General features: G+C 33.6%; 1 protein-coding gene across 11 annotated transcripts in view; it reads left to right on the top strand.

The window, feature by feature from the left end:
- Nucleotides 1-15,397, top strand: part of EYA3 (EYA transcriptional coactivator and phosphatase 3) — a 239,462-nt gene that overhangs the window by 144,428 nt on the left and 79,637 nt on the right. For 5 of the 11 annotated variants that reach the window (XM_023732058.1, XM_023732062.1, XM_023732056.1 and 2 more), the window contains exons 2-3: nucleotides 10,221-10,320; nucleotides 14,060-14,103. In XM_023732058.1, the coding sequence (XP_023587826.1) occupies nucleotides 10,288-10,320; nucleotides 14,060-14,103 (77 nt within the window). In that variant the 5' untranslated portion in view covers nucleotides 10,221-10,287. Of the gene's footprint in view, nucleotides 1-3,386; nucleotides 4,663-6,175; nucleotides 9,089-10,220; nucleotides 10,321-14,059; nucleotides 14,104-14,452; nucleotides 14,508-15,397 lie in introns of those variants that run through there. The other 6 variants (XM_023732057.1, XM_023732061.1, XM_023732060.1 and 3 more) reach the window with 6 other exon arrangements.

The raw sequence follows: 15,397 nt of genomic DNA on the forward strand, positions 1-15,397 counted from the left end.
AAAACTTTATTTATGGACACTGAAATTTGAATTTCATATAATTTTCACTTCTCTAGCAGTAAATTTTTTTCCAAGCAAAACATATTAAACATTAAAGGTACAGTGGTTGCTGAATTTAAATGCTATCTTACAGATACTAGTACTTGAGTTTGTTTTCTAGTCATCAGAAGGAGCAATACATCTTCTCAAGATTCATGAAGTACTTGGTACTGCAGTGTTACTGTGTTACTGGAAATTTCTTCCACTGTATAAATTTAAAGTTTGGCCCAGAGTAAAAGTAAGAGAATGCTACCTTTGGAGTATGTGACAATTACATTAGAGAGGCAGACTTTCCAGTTAGTTGGAAAGTTTTTGAGTGTTTTATGTTTATTCTGTTCTTTTTAATGTTTGGAAGCAGTTTTTCAGCTATACTTAACAGTCATCTTCTGCTAACTTATTTAGGTACTTTTTTCTTCATTGGAGCCCTGGTGGCGTAGTGGTTAAGAGCTGTCTGCTAACCAAAAAGTCAGCAGTTCGAATCCGCCAGCCGCTCCTTGGAAACCCTAAGGGGCAGTCCTACTCTGTCCTATAGGCTTACTGTGAGTCAGAATCAACTTGATGACAGCGGGTTTGGTTTTTGTTTTCTTTGTTATCCACTTTTGTTTTCAGCTTGTGTATTTCATCCACTGGCCAGGAGATGGCCAACAAACCCAAGCAGAGAGGTGACAGCAAAAACAAACAAAAACCAAATGTCTATGCTATTTGTATTAGTTTCCTGTAGCTACCATAACAAAATACCACAAACCTGGTGGTTTAAAACAACAGAAATTTATTTTCTCACAGTTCTATAGGCCAGAAGTCTGAAATCAAGGTGTTGGCAGGGCAGCGCTTCCTCACAAGGCTCGTGGGGAGAATCTGTTCCTTGCCTCTTCCCGCTTCTGGTGGCTGTTGGCATTCATTGGCTGTATCATTCCAATCTCTGCCTCCCGCCTTCACATCACTTTCTCCTCTATATGTGTGTTAAGTCTCCCTCTGCCTTTCTCTTATAAGGACACTTGTGATGGCATTTAGGGCCCACTCATATAATCCTGATGCTGTGGTTAAGAGCTTGGCTGCTAACCAAAAGGTCAGTGGTTCAAATCCACCAGCTCCTCCTTGGAAACCCTGTGGGGCAGTTCTACTCTGTTCTATAGGGTCTCTATGAGTCGGAATTGACGGCAACGGGTTTGTTTTGGTTTGGTTCGTATAATCCAGGATAATCTTATCCCAGAATCTTTAATTACATCTGTAAAGACCTTTTTTCCGAATAAAGTAACATTCACAAGTTCTGGGGATTAGAATGTGGACCTATCTTTGGCCAGAATTCTTGTTTCATGATAGCTATGTGTATATAAAAGTGTTTGCAAGAGGAGGTTTCTTTCTCCCTCCCTCTTTCCTTCCTTCCCTTCCTCCTTCTCTTCATCCCCCTCTCTTCGTTTTTTTAAACTTAAAGCTTTAGCCTGTTAAGGGAGAGAAATGGAAGGCTCCTTACCTGTAAGTAAGTAGCACACGTGATCACTTTTTATATATGTGATAATAAAATTTGATTTGAGGTATTTCATTCCTTGCTTGTCTTTGAAGGAAACTTTTTGGTTAACAAAAACTTCAAAACGGTGTTCGTCAAGTTAACAAAATCTTATAAACAAAACCTTGTAAAGAATTAAAGTTGTGATTTAGACATCCATGGTGAGAAATGGGAAAAGTGAAGTTTTGTTTTTGTTTTTTGGTTTTTTTTTTGTGCTCCTAAGTATATCGAACATCCTTAATGAACTGGTTTTAAGTAAGTAAATATTAAAAGGAATCAAGAGTTTGGAAATTGTGCTTGATTGAACAAGTGTTTATTGAGTGCCAACCATGTGCTATCAGATACTAAGAAGACTAAGGTGGAACTTAGGGTCAGGATACCAAGGAAGAATTAATAGTTTTAACAGAATTGTTAACTGCCAAATTAACAGACCACAAGTAAAAGCCAGAATAGTTTTGAAGAACTCTGAATTATTAACTAATAATGAAGCAGAGGACTCTTTCACTAATAACTTTGAGGTTTCAGTAGGTTGGGAGAGATTTTGTTTTTCCAAAATCATGATGCTTATCACTGTCTAGAAATGGTAAAAGAAGTTATTTTCACTTACATTGTGATTAAAATGACCTGTTTGATTAACAGTAAATCAAAGTCTGTACATCGTAAATTAGGGCCTGTGGTTATAAAGAGAAACCAAATTGTCATTTTCGCTAGAACTGTACAGAGTTGTAATAAGTAGCTTAAAAAAGAATCTAATTTTAGAATTTTTGAGGCGGTCTTAAAATGCCAGTCAATACATTGAAAAAAGTTTTGAGTTTATAAGTTTAAAACATTTTAAAATTTAAGAGCATGTTGATATACCATGAGGCCAAAGTAATATAATGTAGAATAGTTAGAGATTTAATGAAGGAAAAAGAGTAAGTAGCCTAAGGTGATACTAGGAATGTAATTTTAAAGGGGCAGGTTGTATGCTGAATTCTACATGAGGAGGGGGGAAAAAAAAGACTAGGGAGTCCCGAATCTTGGGTTCCACCACTGGCTGTACTACTTACAGGCTTCACATGGCAATGCCTCCACCTCTATGTCCCTTGTAGCATCTTATGTTACATATTTTGTTGCATTTGCAGAGAGAATGATTTCTGTTCAGAAAGGTAAAACCAAATGTGAAGTCTTTGCTAATATCAAATTAACTATTGGAGAAAGTTCGATGCCATTGCTCAGAACCATAAAATAAGCCAACCCTTTATTTATGTGCAGTGTACATGTTCTGATTAACTTGACTTCTTATAAAAGAGGCAACAGAGCAAGAAAATCAAATGAATTTCTCTGCCTAGGATCCTGTGGTGTTGGCATGACTTCTTTATAGGATTTTGCAGGTCAAGGAGGATCACCTCAGTTTAAATTTATTTTTCCTTGAAGTTGAAATTTCTTTTTGAAGAAAAAGGGAGGGGAAAGAATGCAGAATTTGTGTCTAATTTTAGCTTAATGTCTGAGGAACATTTTTGAATTTTAAGAATTTTAAAAAGCGTTTTAAAAATTATATTTAACGTTTTAGTATAGAACCTTAAAATATCCAGCATTGTATCGGCTTTTGATTCTTATCAAAGTGTATTTAAGCACTTATAATAAGCTATACTTAATATAAAAACTTACTTTTTTATCTTTTAAATAAGCTTGTTACAGTTTTCATTTTAGTACGGAATATTCAATTAGAGAATTATAGCATAGTTAAACCATTCTTCACATATTGGACTGTTTCTGATCTTTCATTTCTGTGAATAACAAACTTGTACTTGCACAATATTTTATGTACACACACACACACACACACACACACACACACACACAGAGTTAGCTTTTTCCCTGCTATTTAATTCTTCTGATAATGCCTAAGAAAAATTATTAATGTTAGGCTTTGGCCAGTTTTATGACGTCGTTTATACTCTGTGGAGCCCTGGTGGCTCAGTGGTTAAGAACTCGACTGCTAACTAGAAGATTGGCAGTTTGAATCCACCAGCCGCCCCTGGGAAAACCCTATGGGACAGTTCTATCTGTCTTATAGGGTCACTATGAGTTGGAATCTACTTGATGGCAACAAGTTTGGGGTTTTTTTTTTTTTAATACTTTATCTGGGGAACAGTCTGAAGATACATATGATTTTACAACTGTGCCTGAATATGTCTTATCTTCTTATGGCCCAGATTACTTTTGGTTTTGTTGTTTAAATTTATCTTTGGTAATTTAATAGGTATGAAATCATATCTTAAAAATATTAAAATTTATATTTCTTCAATTAGTAGTGAGAATAGAGTCTTTTTTCTCAAGTGGTGATTTGATCTTTGTGGTTACTTTGACAGGTACATGGTAGTCATTGCTTGGTACATAGTAGATGATTGTTAAATGTTAGATTGGTTGGCCTTATATTGTAGCCACTGAGCTCTGTCATAATTATGGAGCTCTGGTGGCACAGTGGTTAAGAACTCGATTGCTAACCAAAAGGTTGGCTGTTCAAATCCACCAGCCGCTCCTTGGAAACCCTGTGGGGCAGTTCTACTTTGTCCTGTAGGGTTGCTATGAGTTGGAATCCGCTTGATGGCAGTGGGTTTGGGTTTTTTGGGTTTTATCATAATTATTGCAGGTATTGTCTTCATTTGTTAACATCCTTTTAATCTTAGATTTCTTGTTTTTCATCGCATTGAAGTTTATTTTGCATAACTGGATATGTGGCTTTGTTGCTTAGGCTTTATTCTATTTACTCATAAATGTATCTCTTTTCTACAGGTGAGATAAATATGCTATTCTGTTTTCTCCAAAATTTTTTGAATGCTTAGCACTTCATATATTTAGAATGAATCATGGTATATGGTTTTTACCACATTGATACTCAATTTACTGACAATGTTTTTTAATATTGATTTTCTCCATTTATTTCAACACTTTTTTGATTTGATAATTGTTTTTGGAATTTCTAATCTCTTTAACTTGTGTATGTCCACTTTAACTTTTAACATTATTGCTGTTATTCTCAGGCAAATCGTTTAAATCTCTGAATCCAGTTGCCCTGACTGTAATATGAAGATGATACCATGTTTCTCCTATGGTAGTTTTAAACATAAAATTAGGTGAGATAATAAATGTAAAAATATGTGGTGTGTAATAGATGCTCAGTAAATGTTAGTTCTCTTTCCTTCCTACAATAATTGCTTTTAAAGACTGATATAGGGCAGATCTTCCTTAATTGCCTCTGTTACTCTCCTTTCCTCCAAAATATTTGTTGTTATTTTTGCCTGATTTTCAATGAGAAATTTATAGGTATTTAACGTTTGTTTCTTTTTATTTGAAAACTAATGTATATATTCTACAGATTTTGAAGCCCAAATTCCTATTTAGTGTCATCTCCGCTAATACTTACTACTAATAAACACTGTTCAGCAAGAGACCACAAAAACGGTTTCTTTTATTTTGAAACCATCTTCCTTAACAGCTTTTCTGATTTTGCCTTATAAAGCCTCCTAGTTTATAAATTAGAATTTATTTTGAACAAATATCTTTAGGGTTTATGGTTGTTGCTTTGGTTGTTAGGACACTTGTTTCTAAATTCATTAGTAGATCCCCTTTAGATTAGACTAATTATTGTTGAATAATGATACTTTTTGTTGTTGAATAACGATACTTGAAGCAGTCGTCTTAATGCCGTTAGAAGAGGGTATTTTGCTTTTTGTTTTCATTCTTCGAGGTATACACATAATTATATTTGAGGATGCCATGGTAAACAGTTGCTAGTGATCTACCACTTTTTTTATTTATTTTTATTTTTTTTATTGTACTTCAGGTGAAAGTTTACAGAACAAATAGTTTCTCATGAAACAGTAGTACACATATTGTTTTATGACCTTGGTTAACAACCCCACGACCATGTCAACCCTCTCCCTTCTCGACCTTTTTTGTGTGTGTGTGTGAAAATACACATAGCCAAAGATATACCATTTCAAAAATTTCTACATGCACAGTTCAGTGACATCGACTACGCTCTTCTAATTGTGCTGCTATTCTCACTTTAGATGAAGGTTTACAGAACACAGTAGTTTCTCATTAAACAGTTAGTACACATGTTGCCCTATGACAATGGTTAACAACCTCACAACAGATCAACACTATCCTTACTCAACCTTGGGTTCCCTATCGCCAGCTTTCCTGTCCCCTTCTGCCTCTCGCCCTTGTTACTGGACTGCTGTGCCTCATTAGTCCCATTTGGTTTTATGGGGCTGTCCACTCCCAGGCTGAACAGTGAACCTCGGAAGTGACTTCACCACTGAGCTAAAAGGGTGTCTGGGGGCCATACTCTCGGGGTTTCTCCAGTCTCCTTTAGGCCAGTAAATCTGGTCTTTTTCTTTTTTTTTTTGTGAGTTAGAATTTTGTTCATCTTTCTCCAGTTCTGCCCAGAACCCTCTGTTGTGATCCCGGTCAGAGCATTCAGTGGTGGTAGCCGGGCACCGTCTAGCTGTACTGGACTCAGTCTGGTGGAGGCTTTGGTAGCTGTGGTCCATTAGTCCTTCAGACTAATCTTTTCCTTGTATCCTGTTCTCTTCATTCTCCCTTGCTCCCAAGGGGATGAGACCAGTGGAGTATCTTAGATGGCTGCTCACAGGCTTTTAAGACCCCAGATGCTACTCACCAAGGTTATCTACCACTTTTAAGTCCTAAAGTGATCACATTTTAATAAAAATCTTAAGTAATGATATACTACTTTTTTGATATTCTTCAGGCTACTTTTGTTTATAATTTATTGCTGTGATTTTTAAAAAAATTTTGATAAGGATGCTGTTAATTTCCCCGAGGGAAATTTCTGTAGCCTTTTCTATAGTGTGCTTTAAAAAAATGTATATAAATATATATAAGGTTTTGGAAGGAGTGGTAAATAGACTTCTGAAATACAGTGTGGTTGACGATCAGATTTATGGACTACCTGTTTTCTAGGTAGGACCGTATCAACAATAGTCAGTTAACCCATGAATATCTCTATGCACACTTGGTTAGCTGCATGCAAGTCCCCCTTCCAGGGCCTATGATCATACTGCTTTGTTCTATTTAGGCCCTTCTCTTAAAGTTAATTAAGAATGATACATACTTTGTTTTCATTGAGAACAATTTGACTTTTATTCTGTGCTTTAAAATATACGTATACTTCTTTCTTTCTTTCTTTTCAAAATCTCCCTTCCTATAAGGTCGCTATGAGTTGAAATCAACTCTACGACAACAGGATTTTTGGTTTATACCTAAGAGCTATAATAACACGTTGAAGTAACCTAAGTTCTTGCTTTGGCCATTTACAATAAGTAGTATACTGAACCTGGTACAGAACAGAAATTTTGAGGTATGACTCTAATTAGAATTTTGAAATAAAATATTTATTACCAGTTATTTTCCTTCTAATTTCTAAGATTAAAAATAAAATTTCCTGCTGCCATATTACAAAAGGATTCTGCATTATTTTTTGAACATATAAAATCAGAATTATGTTTAAAATTTTGATTCAAACCAAAGTTCTTATTTTTTTATTGTCAGCCCTTGGCAGGTAGGGAGATGTGAAGTCTTAGGAAATACTGCCTCTGTTGTAAATTTTCCTGGATTTCGATCCATGAAGACATATAGATAATGATATGCTCTATCTCCAAAAAAGATAATAAAACTGCATTTAGAAACCAGTAGTAAAAATTGAAACTGTGTAATTATGAAAAGTCATTACTATCCAAATCCCAAAAAGGTACTTAAAAGATTAACTAAGAGTTTGTTTTATAATTTCACTGGCCGTTTGACCAAGTTTTTAATTACATTAAGAATCTGCTTTCTACTTCTATATCATAGCCATTGTGTTATTTGGTATTTTAAAGAATGAATCTCATTGAGTGTAGAACACTGTCAGGTTACATTAATGGTAAAAAAATCACAATTAGATTAAACTCTAATACATGGAAATGAGAATACTAAAATTTGTATAGTAATTCTGTACTTCTTTTATTATCAAGTACTGGAGCACTGTCTTTATGTTATTCAACGCTTTCATCTGGTAGCTAGTAAATATGACTTGATTTATAGCATGTGCCACTTGTAGAAAATAATTTGAGATCTTAATATGAAAAGTGTTAGCACATTGATAAATGCTAGGAACTTGTGATGAATACTTGTATTCTTATATTTAGTTTGTTCTTATATTTCAGGTTTTCTCGATTACAGATTATTGGAAGGAAGAATAATACTGTATTGATAGAAAGTGGATATCTTAAGATGCATGTTATAATAGAATTATATAATTTGTCATTATTAATACATTTTGCACACGGACGTACCAGAGCATATGTCTGCAAACTTCCTGTACATCACACTTTTCCAGTAGAATCCCAGAATATTCTGTAATAAATCATGTTCTTTCATTATAGGCTTTTTTTGTTTTAAAATAATCAAAATTATCAGTTGTCATTGACCAGTTACTTTGAGATATCAAGCCTGATTTTTAAAGTCCTTTTTTTCTAAGTAGAGAAATTGTCTATACCCCTTCTATTCCTCTAAATTGAAAAACTGAGAAAATAAATGTAATTTTTGAGAGAGAAACAACAAAGTGCTTAGTTTCAAGGAAGAAATATGAGAGGCAGAGAGGAATGAGTCTTCTAATTTTTTTCTTAAAGTAGGTTGTTTGCTTGCAACTTACAGAATTTATCTCAAGAAAAATAGCAGATTCTTCTCTTATAAAATCAATGTAATATTACCATATTTCTAAAAATGAAATTCAAGATTTAAATACATTTGCCTTTGTGTAGCTTGAGAGTTTATCTCTCCAGTATTCCAAGTGATGTTTCTTAGGTTTTAAAGCCCATGGCCCCTTTTGATCAGTATTAAAAAATCTCTGTTCTCTAATGCTGTTCAGATTTGTAACATAAATTAGTTCTTGTGTTTAAAAACAAAATTAAAGCATTTGTGTTACTGAGCGTTCATTTTTACAATCTCCTTTTTCTTGCCCAGAGATAGATTTTATGTCTTCATTCCCTCTCTCCTGTCAAGAACCTACTAAGTAAGGATTGTAGTTATTACAGTTATGGCCCCCAATTAAATAAAACATGGAATATTATCACTTTTTCTTTAGATGAGAGCTGGTCACACAAAAATTCAACAAATGAGGTATTAAAGGCATTATGTTTTCCCCTAATGGTTTGGCCCTGTTTTGCTCTTTCTTATTAGAAGAAACCATATATACACATTATCTACATTTAGACAGTATTAAAATCCCGAAAAGTAAAGAAAAGACATTTCAGTTTAAAACCAAGATAAATATACTCTGGTAAAACATAAAAATGTTTCATCTTTCACAATTGTGAGTCAGCTTCGCGTCATATTTATCTTGTTCTCTTGAGTAGAGCAAAACAAGTGCAGGGAAGGTAGTTCCTGTGAGCTTTAGTTATTGTGCTCTGTAATTCTGCAGCACTAGCTATCTGCGTCATGTAGTATGAGAACTTAGCTTTTGAGGCTGTCTGTATGAGCTACACGTGAGTATAAGTGAGCATCAAATACTTCTGACCTTTATGCTTTTTTTTCTTTTGATCTTCTAGATCAGAGCAGGGATGCATTGTATCCCTTACTCATGTTTTCTCTCATTTTCCCATTCTGGAGTGTGGCTCTAAAACAAAGTGTGTTTGTTATATTGCACCAAAATATAGTAGTAAAATACAGTGGTGGTATATTGGCACAACTGAAGTTTTTTGTTTTCCTTTTTGTGCTAATTTATTTATTTTCATTACTTCTGCAGTAAGATTCCTTTTTTGCTCTTGCTTTATATGTTAGGTTGGGTACAGTGGTTGGTAGAAGTGAAGCATTAGCAATCACATCTGTTTGGGAGAAATGCTAGTCTCATTTTTGTTGAATAGATATTAATAGAGTATTTTGTTTTTATAATGTATTTAGTTTCTGAGTGTGCATGTGTCTGTCTCTCTCTCTTTTGCCAGCAGGGCATAGTAAGATGGTCTTACCAGTAAACGTGGGGCTTAGAATCCTATTTTTCTTTTTTCTTTCTTAGTTTAGAAATCAAGGCAGGATTTCTTTAAAATTGAAGATTCACTGAAGTTTATTTTCATTGTTAAAATAGGTCCAGAAGAAATAACAGTTTTCCTTTAAATTGATTACATATAGACAGATAGTTGGCTGTAAAGTATTTAATTGATTTTCCAGTTTATCCTATTTGAAGTGATTTTGTGTCCATTAGCAGTTATGTAAATGTTCCACTTTAAAGCAGGTTAGATTTTATCAGAACTTACTGACATGCTAGGCCAGTCTTTATCATTTTTAATGTAACTCTAATCCTAAAAAAAAAATTGTTTTAGTTATCTGCACATGGCTGTCATTGTAAAATGTTTAATATATGAGGTACTATAGTAACCATGTTTTAAGTACAGCAGAAGTGGTTCCACGTGTTGGCTTTTGCAAGGTATTATAAAAGTCATTGTGTACACCTTTCTTGACTTGGTGCAGTGTATCAATTTTGAAAAGCCATGTGCAGGTTTGAGATTTGGAGATTGGAACTCACGTAAAAAGCTTGGGATAGCAAAATATTTAAAAATTATTCTCTGATGGCCTCAATGATAATGCTTTAAGAGTACATAAAGCTTTGAATCTACCCCTCTTTTTAAAACAGACTGTGAAGACTGCTGAGGGAGACTTGCAGTCCTTTCACATAAGCATAAAAAGAAATATTGGTCCTCATGGAAGAAGAACAAGATTTACCAGAACAACCAGTAAGTATTTCCTTTAACAGTTTAAAGTTGACTATAAAAAAGCTGATCTTGAGAGTTCAGATATTATTCAGTTATACTTATAGATTCCAAATTAGAAATAAAAATAAGGAAAAGACTCCTTAACACTTTCCTTCTAAGAAAACAATGTTATATGTTCTAAATTCATACTTTACTAACTTAACACTAAATCAAGGAGTCTGTTTAGAAAATTCAGCATAACAAAGTATAGTATATAGAAATGTCATTTAAAAAAATCAATGGCTAGTCTTACAGTTTTTAGGACATAAAAGAAGACATCTATTTACCAGTGTCAGCTAGGCAGTATATCATTATTTCTGCCAGAAACTTTAGTTTTATTTTTGCTTAACTTTCCCTAATTGACTTAATTTCTTACAAGGTAGTAGTAATTGAGGAGTATAATTTGAACACTAGCTAGTTTTTAAAATCAGATGAGAGCCCAGAGACTAGATTGAATTCTTAATTTATTTTAAATATTTAATATAATAAATAAAATTATTTTAAATGTCCCCAAGTGATATGGGTTTAATGCCTTGCCATCACTTCTTATTTTTTGACCCTTAAGATTTTAAAAAGGAAAGCAATAGTGTAGTTCTCTTAAGCTAACTTTTATGTTTAAAGGATCTTATTCTTTTGTTTTGAGTTTCTTTTTCTGAAGTTAGATAATTACTGATTCAGTTTGGTATCCTCAGTGGGCCTCTTGCATTTCATATTAAGAGAAAATGTAGAGTGATAAACGTTATCTATCTTTATGAAAATTCAACCTAGAAAAATTTGAATTCTGAAAGCAGATAATAGGATATGTTTTTCCTATTCTACGTATATTCTTTATATCACAAAAGAATGGATATCAGCCTCCATTTAAATAATAAAGTCCTTAAGTATATTTTAATATTTTTCTTTATACTGAGAAACGTATACTGATGATTACTTTGCCATTATTCTTTTTGCTCTTTCAGATGAGGTAAGTACAAAACTAGGAAGACATAAGCAACTGGTTTCAAAACACTTGAAATGTCAGTCTCTATCCCTGGTGGAACATTTACCATAATCAGGTCAATGGTAGGGTTCAAAATTATCCTCGGCAGTGTTTATAAAATGTATACTTACAGGAACAGCTGTATTATAGACACTAAATGTATCAAGGAAAATTGTCATTGAGTTTTAATGTAGTAAAACAAAGGTTTAGTCACATTTTCAATGTAAGTGTTGACTTAACTGTTGATATGGGTATTGTTGTTAGTTACTTCTTACCTATTTAAGGTAATGAGAATTGTGAGGCTGAACTCCTGGCAACTCATCTTTTCTGCTCTGCTTCATTTCCTTGCCGTTTTATTCAACTTTTGTAATATGCTGTGTAAAACCCGACTGTTACTTCAGAGGAAGATGAGAAATTGAAACACTTTAAAAACAGATTTTCTGCTGACTATAAATGGTGATTGTCATGGGGCATCATTTCCTTTTTAACTGTTAAAAATAGAATAGGAAGAGTAAATGTCAGACTTTGACAAAAAACTTTTCACAGACTATAGTAGAGATCTAAAATATAAGTGGAAAGAATGGTCCTATCCCAAGTTGATGATGATAAATAAAACCAAGATTTTTAACCCTACCATTTACCTATATAAGGAGAGTTGTTACTGATGGGTGTTATTATTAAAATTATTTTAATCCCATTGTCTCTTTTTGAGTCTTCCTTATTGAATTATCCCTTCTCTTGTTTCTCTACTACTTGCTTGCTCTACCTAAAGATTATGTTCAGGTCATGGTTTAGATTGCAACAAAAAGCCTAGCCTCAAATCCTTTCTCTTTCCCTTTTTTTGTGATCAATCCTTACCCATCTGCAATCAGAAGAGGTTCCTTCTGTGGTCAACAGTAACATTTAAATCACCAAGTCTAACAGCCTTTTTTCGCATCATCATCTTTCTCAACCACTCTGAAGTGGGTGGCTTATATTATTGTCCAAATTAGAACTCTCTTGAAGAGTGAAAAGGGGTGGTAACTTTTGGCATAAAACAAGACTTTTCCTGGCAACCTGAAACATTTTTTAAAAACTCTTTTGTGGCTATCCAGGTTGCTCTCTGAACTCAAATTTTAAAAAGACGTAGTGCGTAGAAGAAAGCTTACTGGTTTATATACTAAACTTAATTCTGATAATTCACAGAGATGTTCGATCTTATATATTTTATTTTATATCTATATGGTTTGGATTTTTAAAAATAATGAGCATGTAAGCCTTTTGTATTTAAATTTTAAAAAGAGAAATTAGTAATACTTATCTATAGATAAAAGAGGTGGTGCATCCTTATAACCATAGTGTGCTCTAGGCTAAAACATAGAAAAGGAGTAAAGCTTTGGAAAACATTCTCAAAAACAACAAAAAAGGCCTTTAAAGCTGTATTTTGGGCTTGGAAATGAGAGGAAAGTGATGGAACAGGTGACAAAGAGAGAACAACTAACTCAACTCCTGATTTCTTTTTGTCTTCTCTGTCAAGGAGTAATCTTCAAACTGCAAAGGATAGAACATACCTGAATTCTTTTTTATCGTGGTAAAATATATGTAACAAAACATTTGCCATTTCAACCATTTTTATGTGTAAAATTCAGTGACATAATTACATTCACCATATTGTGCAGCCGTCACCACTGTTTCCAGGTTTTTCCATCACCCTTAACAAAAGCTCGGTGCCCCCTAAGCAATGACTTGCCCTTTCTCTCTCCTTCCTGCTTCCGGTAACCATTAATAAACTTTAAGCTCTATACATTTGCCTATTTTAGATTTCACATAAGTGGGATCATATAGTATTTGTTCTTTTATGATTGACTTATTTCACTCAGCATACTGTTTTCAAGATTAATATTGTACCATGTATCAGAGCTTCATTTCTCTTTATGGCTGAATAATATTGCATTGTATGTGTATACCACACTTTGTTTATCCATTCATCGGTTGATGGACATTTGGATTGTTTCACCTTTTGGCTATTGTGAATAGTGCTGCAGTGAACATTGGAGTACAAATATTTGTTTGCTTGCTTGTTTTCAAGTCTTTTGGGTATATACCTAGGAGTGGAGTTGCTGGGTCATATGGAAATTCCATGTTTAACTTTTTGAAGAACTGCCAGACTGTTTTCCACAATAGCTGTACCATTTTACATTCCCACCAGCAATGGATCAGGGTTCCAATTTCTCCATATCCACACCAGCACTTACTGTTTTCCGTTTTTCTGATAATAGCCATCCTAATGGGTGTGAAATGGCCTATCATTATGGCTCTGATGTACATTTCTCTAATGACATTAGTGTGGGAATTAAAAAAACTTGTGGTTGTGTACATAAAAATTCTTTGAAAAAAATGTTTTGGAGCAGGACTTTAATTTGTTATACCAGAGAACAAATTTCAGTTCAGTTTCCTATTTCTAGTCTACAACATTAAATCTAATGACTTCATTCTCAATTAACATACTTTATCCTGGTAAATATTTTACCTTGGGTCTGAAAAACACTTTTTCTTGAAAAATAGGAAATGAGCTCCATGTGAAAAACAAACAAGTCTGTCTCTAACTCAGAAATATAGCAAGGGTTAATTAAATAAATCTAAGCAAAACAAAAATCGGTTCTCCTGTAATTTATTAATTAATATCAGCCTGCCATTTGAGTAGCTAGAGGATTTCAGAAATAGATCCTTGTGTTAGTACCTTTGTATGTTTATTTTTTTCAGGTGAAAAAAGTCAAGATGCAGGAGTCAGGAGAGCAAACTTTAAGGTATGTAAATTTGGATTTCTTTTTAATGATCTACTTATAGTTTTTCTCACATGCCAATTAGTATATGGGCATGATGGCCCTTCTGTTGGTTCTTACCGTTAACCTTTATGTTTTGAAATTATTTAGTTTAAGATAAAAATTTTCCTAAATGCATATGTGCTGATTATTGCCAACAGTTCTGTTGAATGAGAATGAAGTATTTGTGATGCTCACTTTATACAGTTTGGATGTTTTTTGCATTTTCTCTCTCTCTTTTTTTAGTCATTTTATTTTAGAGTAACTATTTTTTCATGGTGCACATATTGTTCAGTAGGATTTATGTTTATATAACTCTAAAAATTACATACAGGTAGTCCCCGACTTACGCTGGGGTTCTGATGATTCTGTCGTAAGTCGGTTCTAATGTAAGTGGAATACTTCGCTTTTTTTTTTTTTTTTTAGTTTTCATTATTATTGCGTTTTATTATCAGTATCTTTATAAATCTGATCTTTATTTGTATTTGGGGATTGACGTGAGAATGATAACATTAGCAAATTAAGTGCTGCAACTTTGTATGTAGTACATTATTACTAACAATAAGATGTGCAAAAGAAAAAAGGATGGTCGTAAGTGTGATTCGTCGTAAGTTGAACGTGTCATAAATTGGGGACTGTCTGTATTGGGACAGTACATCATTTCTGTAGAGATAATAATTTTAAATATTAATCAAGTGCTAGCGTTAGTTCATTATTCTTGGCACTGTTGTTTCTATTTAATCTCTAGATGCTCATTTGAATATGTTAAATATTCGGGATTTTGCTGTAACATAATCCAGGATCATAGGATTTTAGAAACTGGTCCACTGCATTTCAGACCATACACATATCACTACCTTCAAAGATACAGAATCCAGAAATAGTCTTTCAGCAGTGGGTAAAGCAGTGAACCCCAGAGTTATCCAGGTACATGTAGAAAACAAACTAGTCATTGTAGTCAGAAATGTGAAGCTCTTATCCAGTTTTATGCCCTTTCTCTGGGAATTCTACTTGAGTAGGTATGAGATGGGGTGCAGAAGTCTGTATTTTTAACAAGCGTTAAGATAATTGCAATGAATAGGCCAGTTTGGGTAACATTCTTTAACTACTCAGCATGATTTCTTACCCTTACCCTTCAATTCCCATAGTCACATCTTGGTGAGTACATTAAGTACTATTGCAAAAATATAGGCATTTGAGTAAGTAGATAAATATAAATTTTATCTGGGGATTTAGCTTTAACAGTTAATTACATCTGAGGAAAAATTATTTGAACATT

Source organism: Trichechus manatus, unplaced genomic scaffold, assembly GCF_000243295.1.
Source record: "Trichechus manatus latirostris isolate Lorelei unplaced genomic scaffold, TriManLat1.0 scaffold00048, whole genome shotgun sequence".
Classification (NCBI taxonomy): Eukaryota; Metazoa; Chordata; class Mammalia; order Sirenia; family Trichechidae; genus Trichechus; species Trichechus manatus.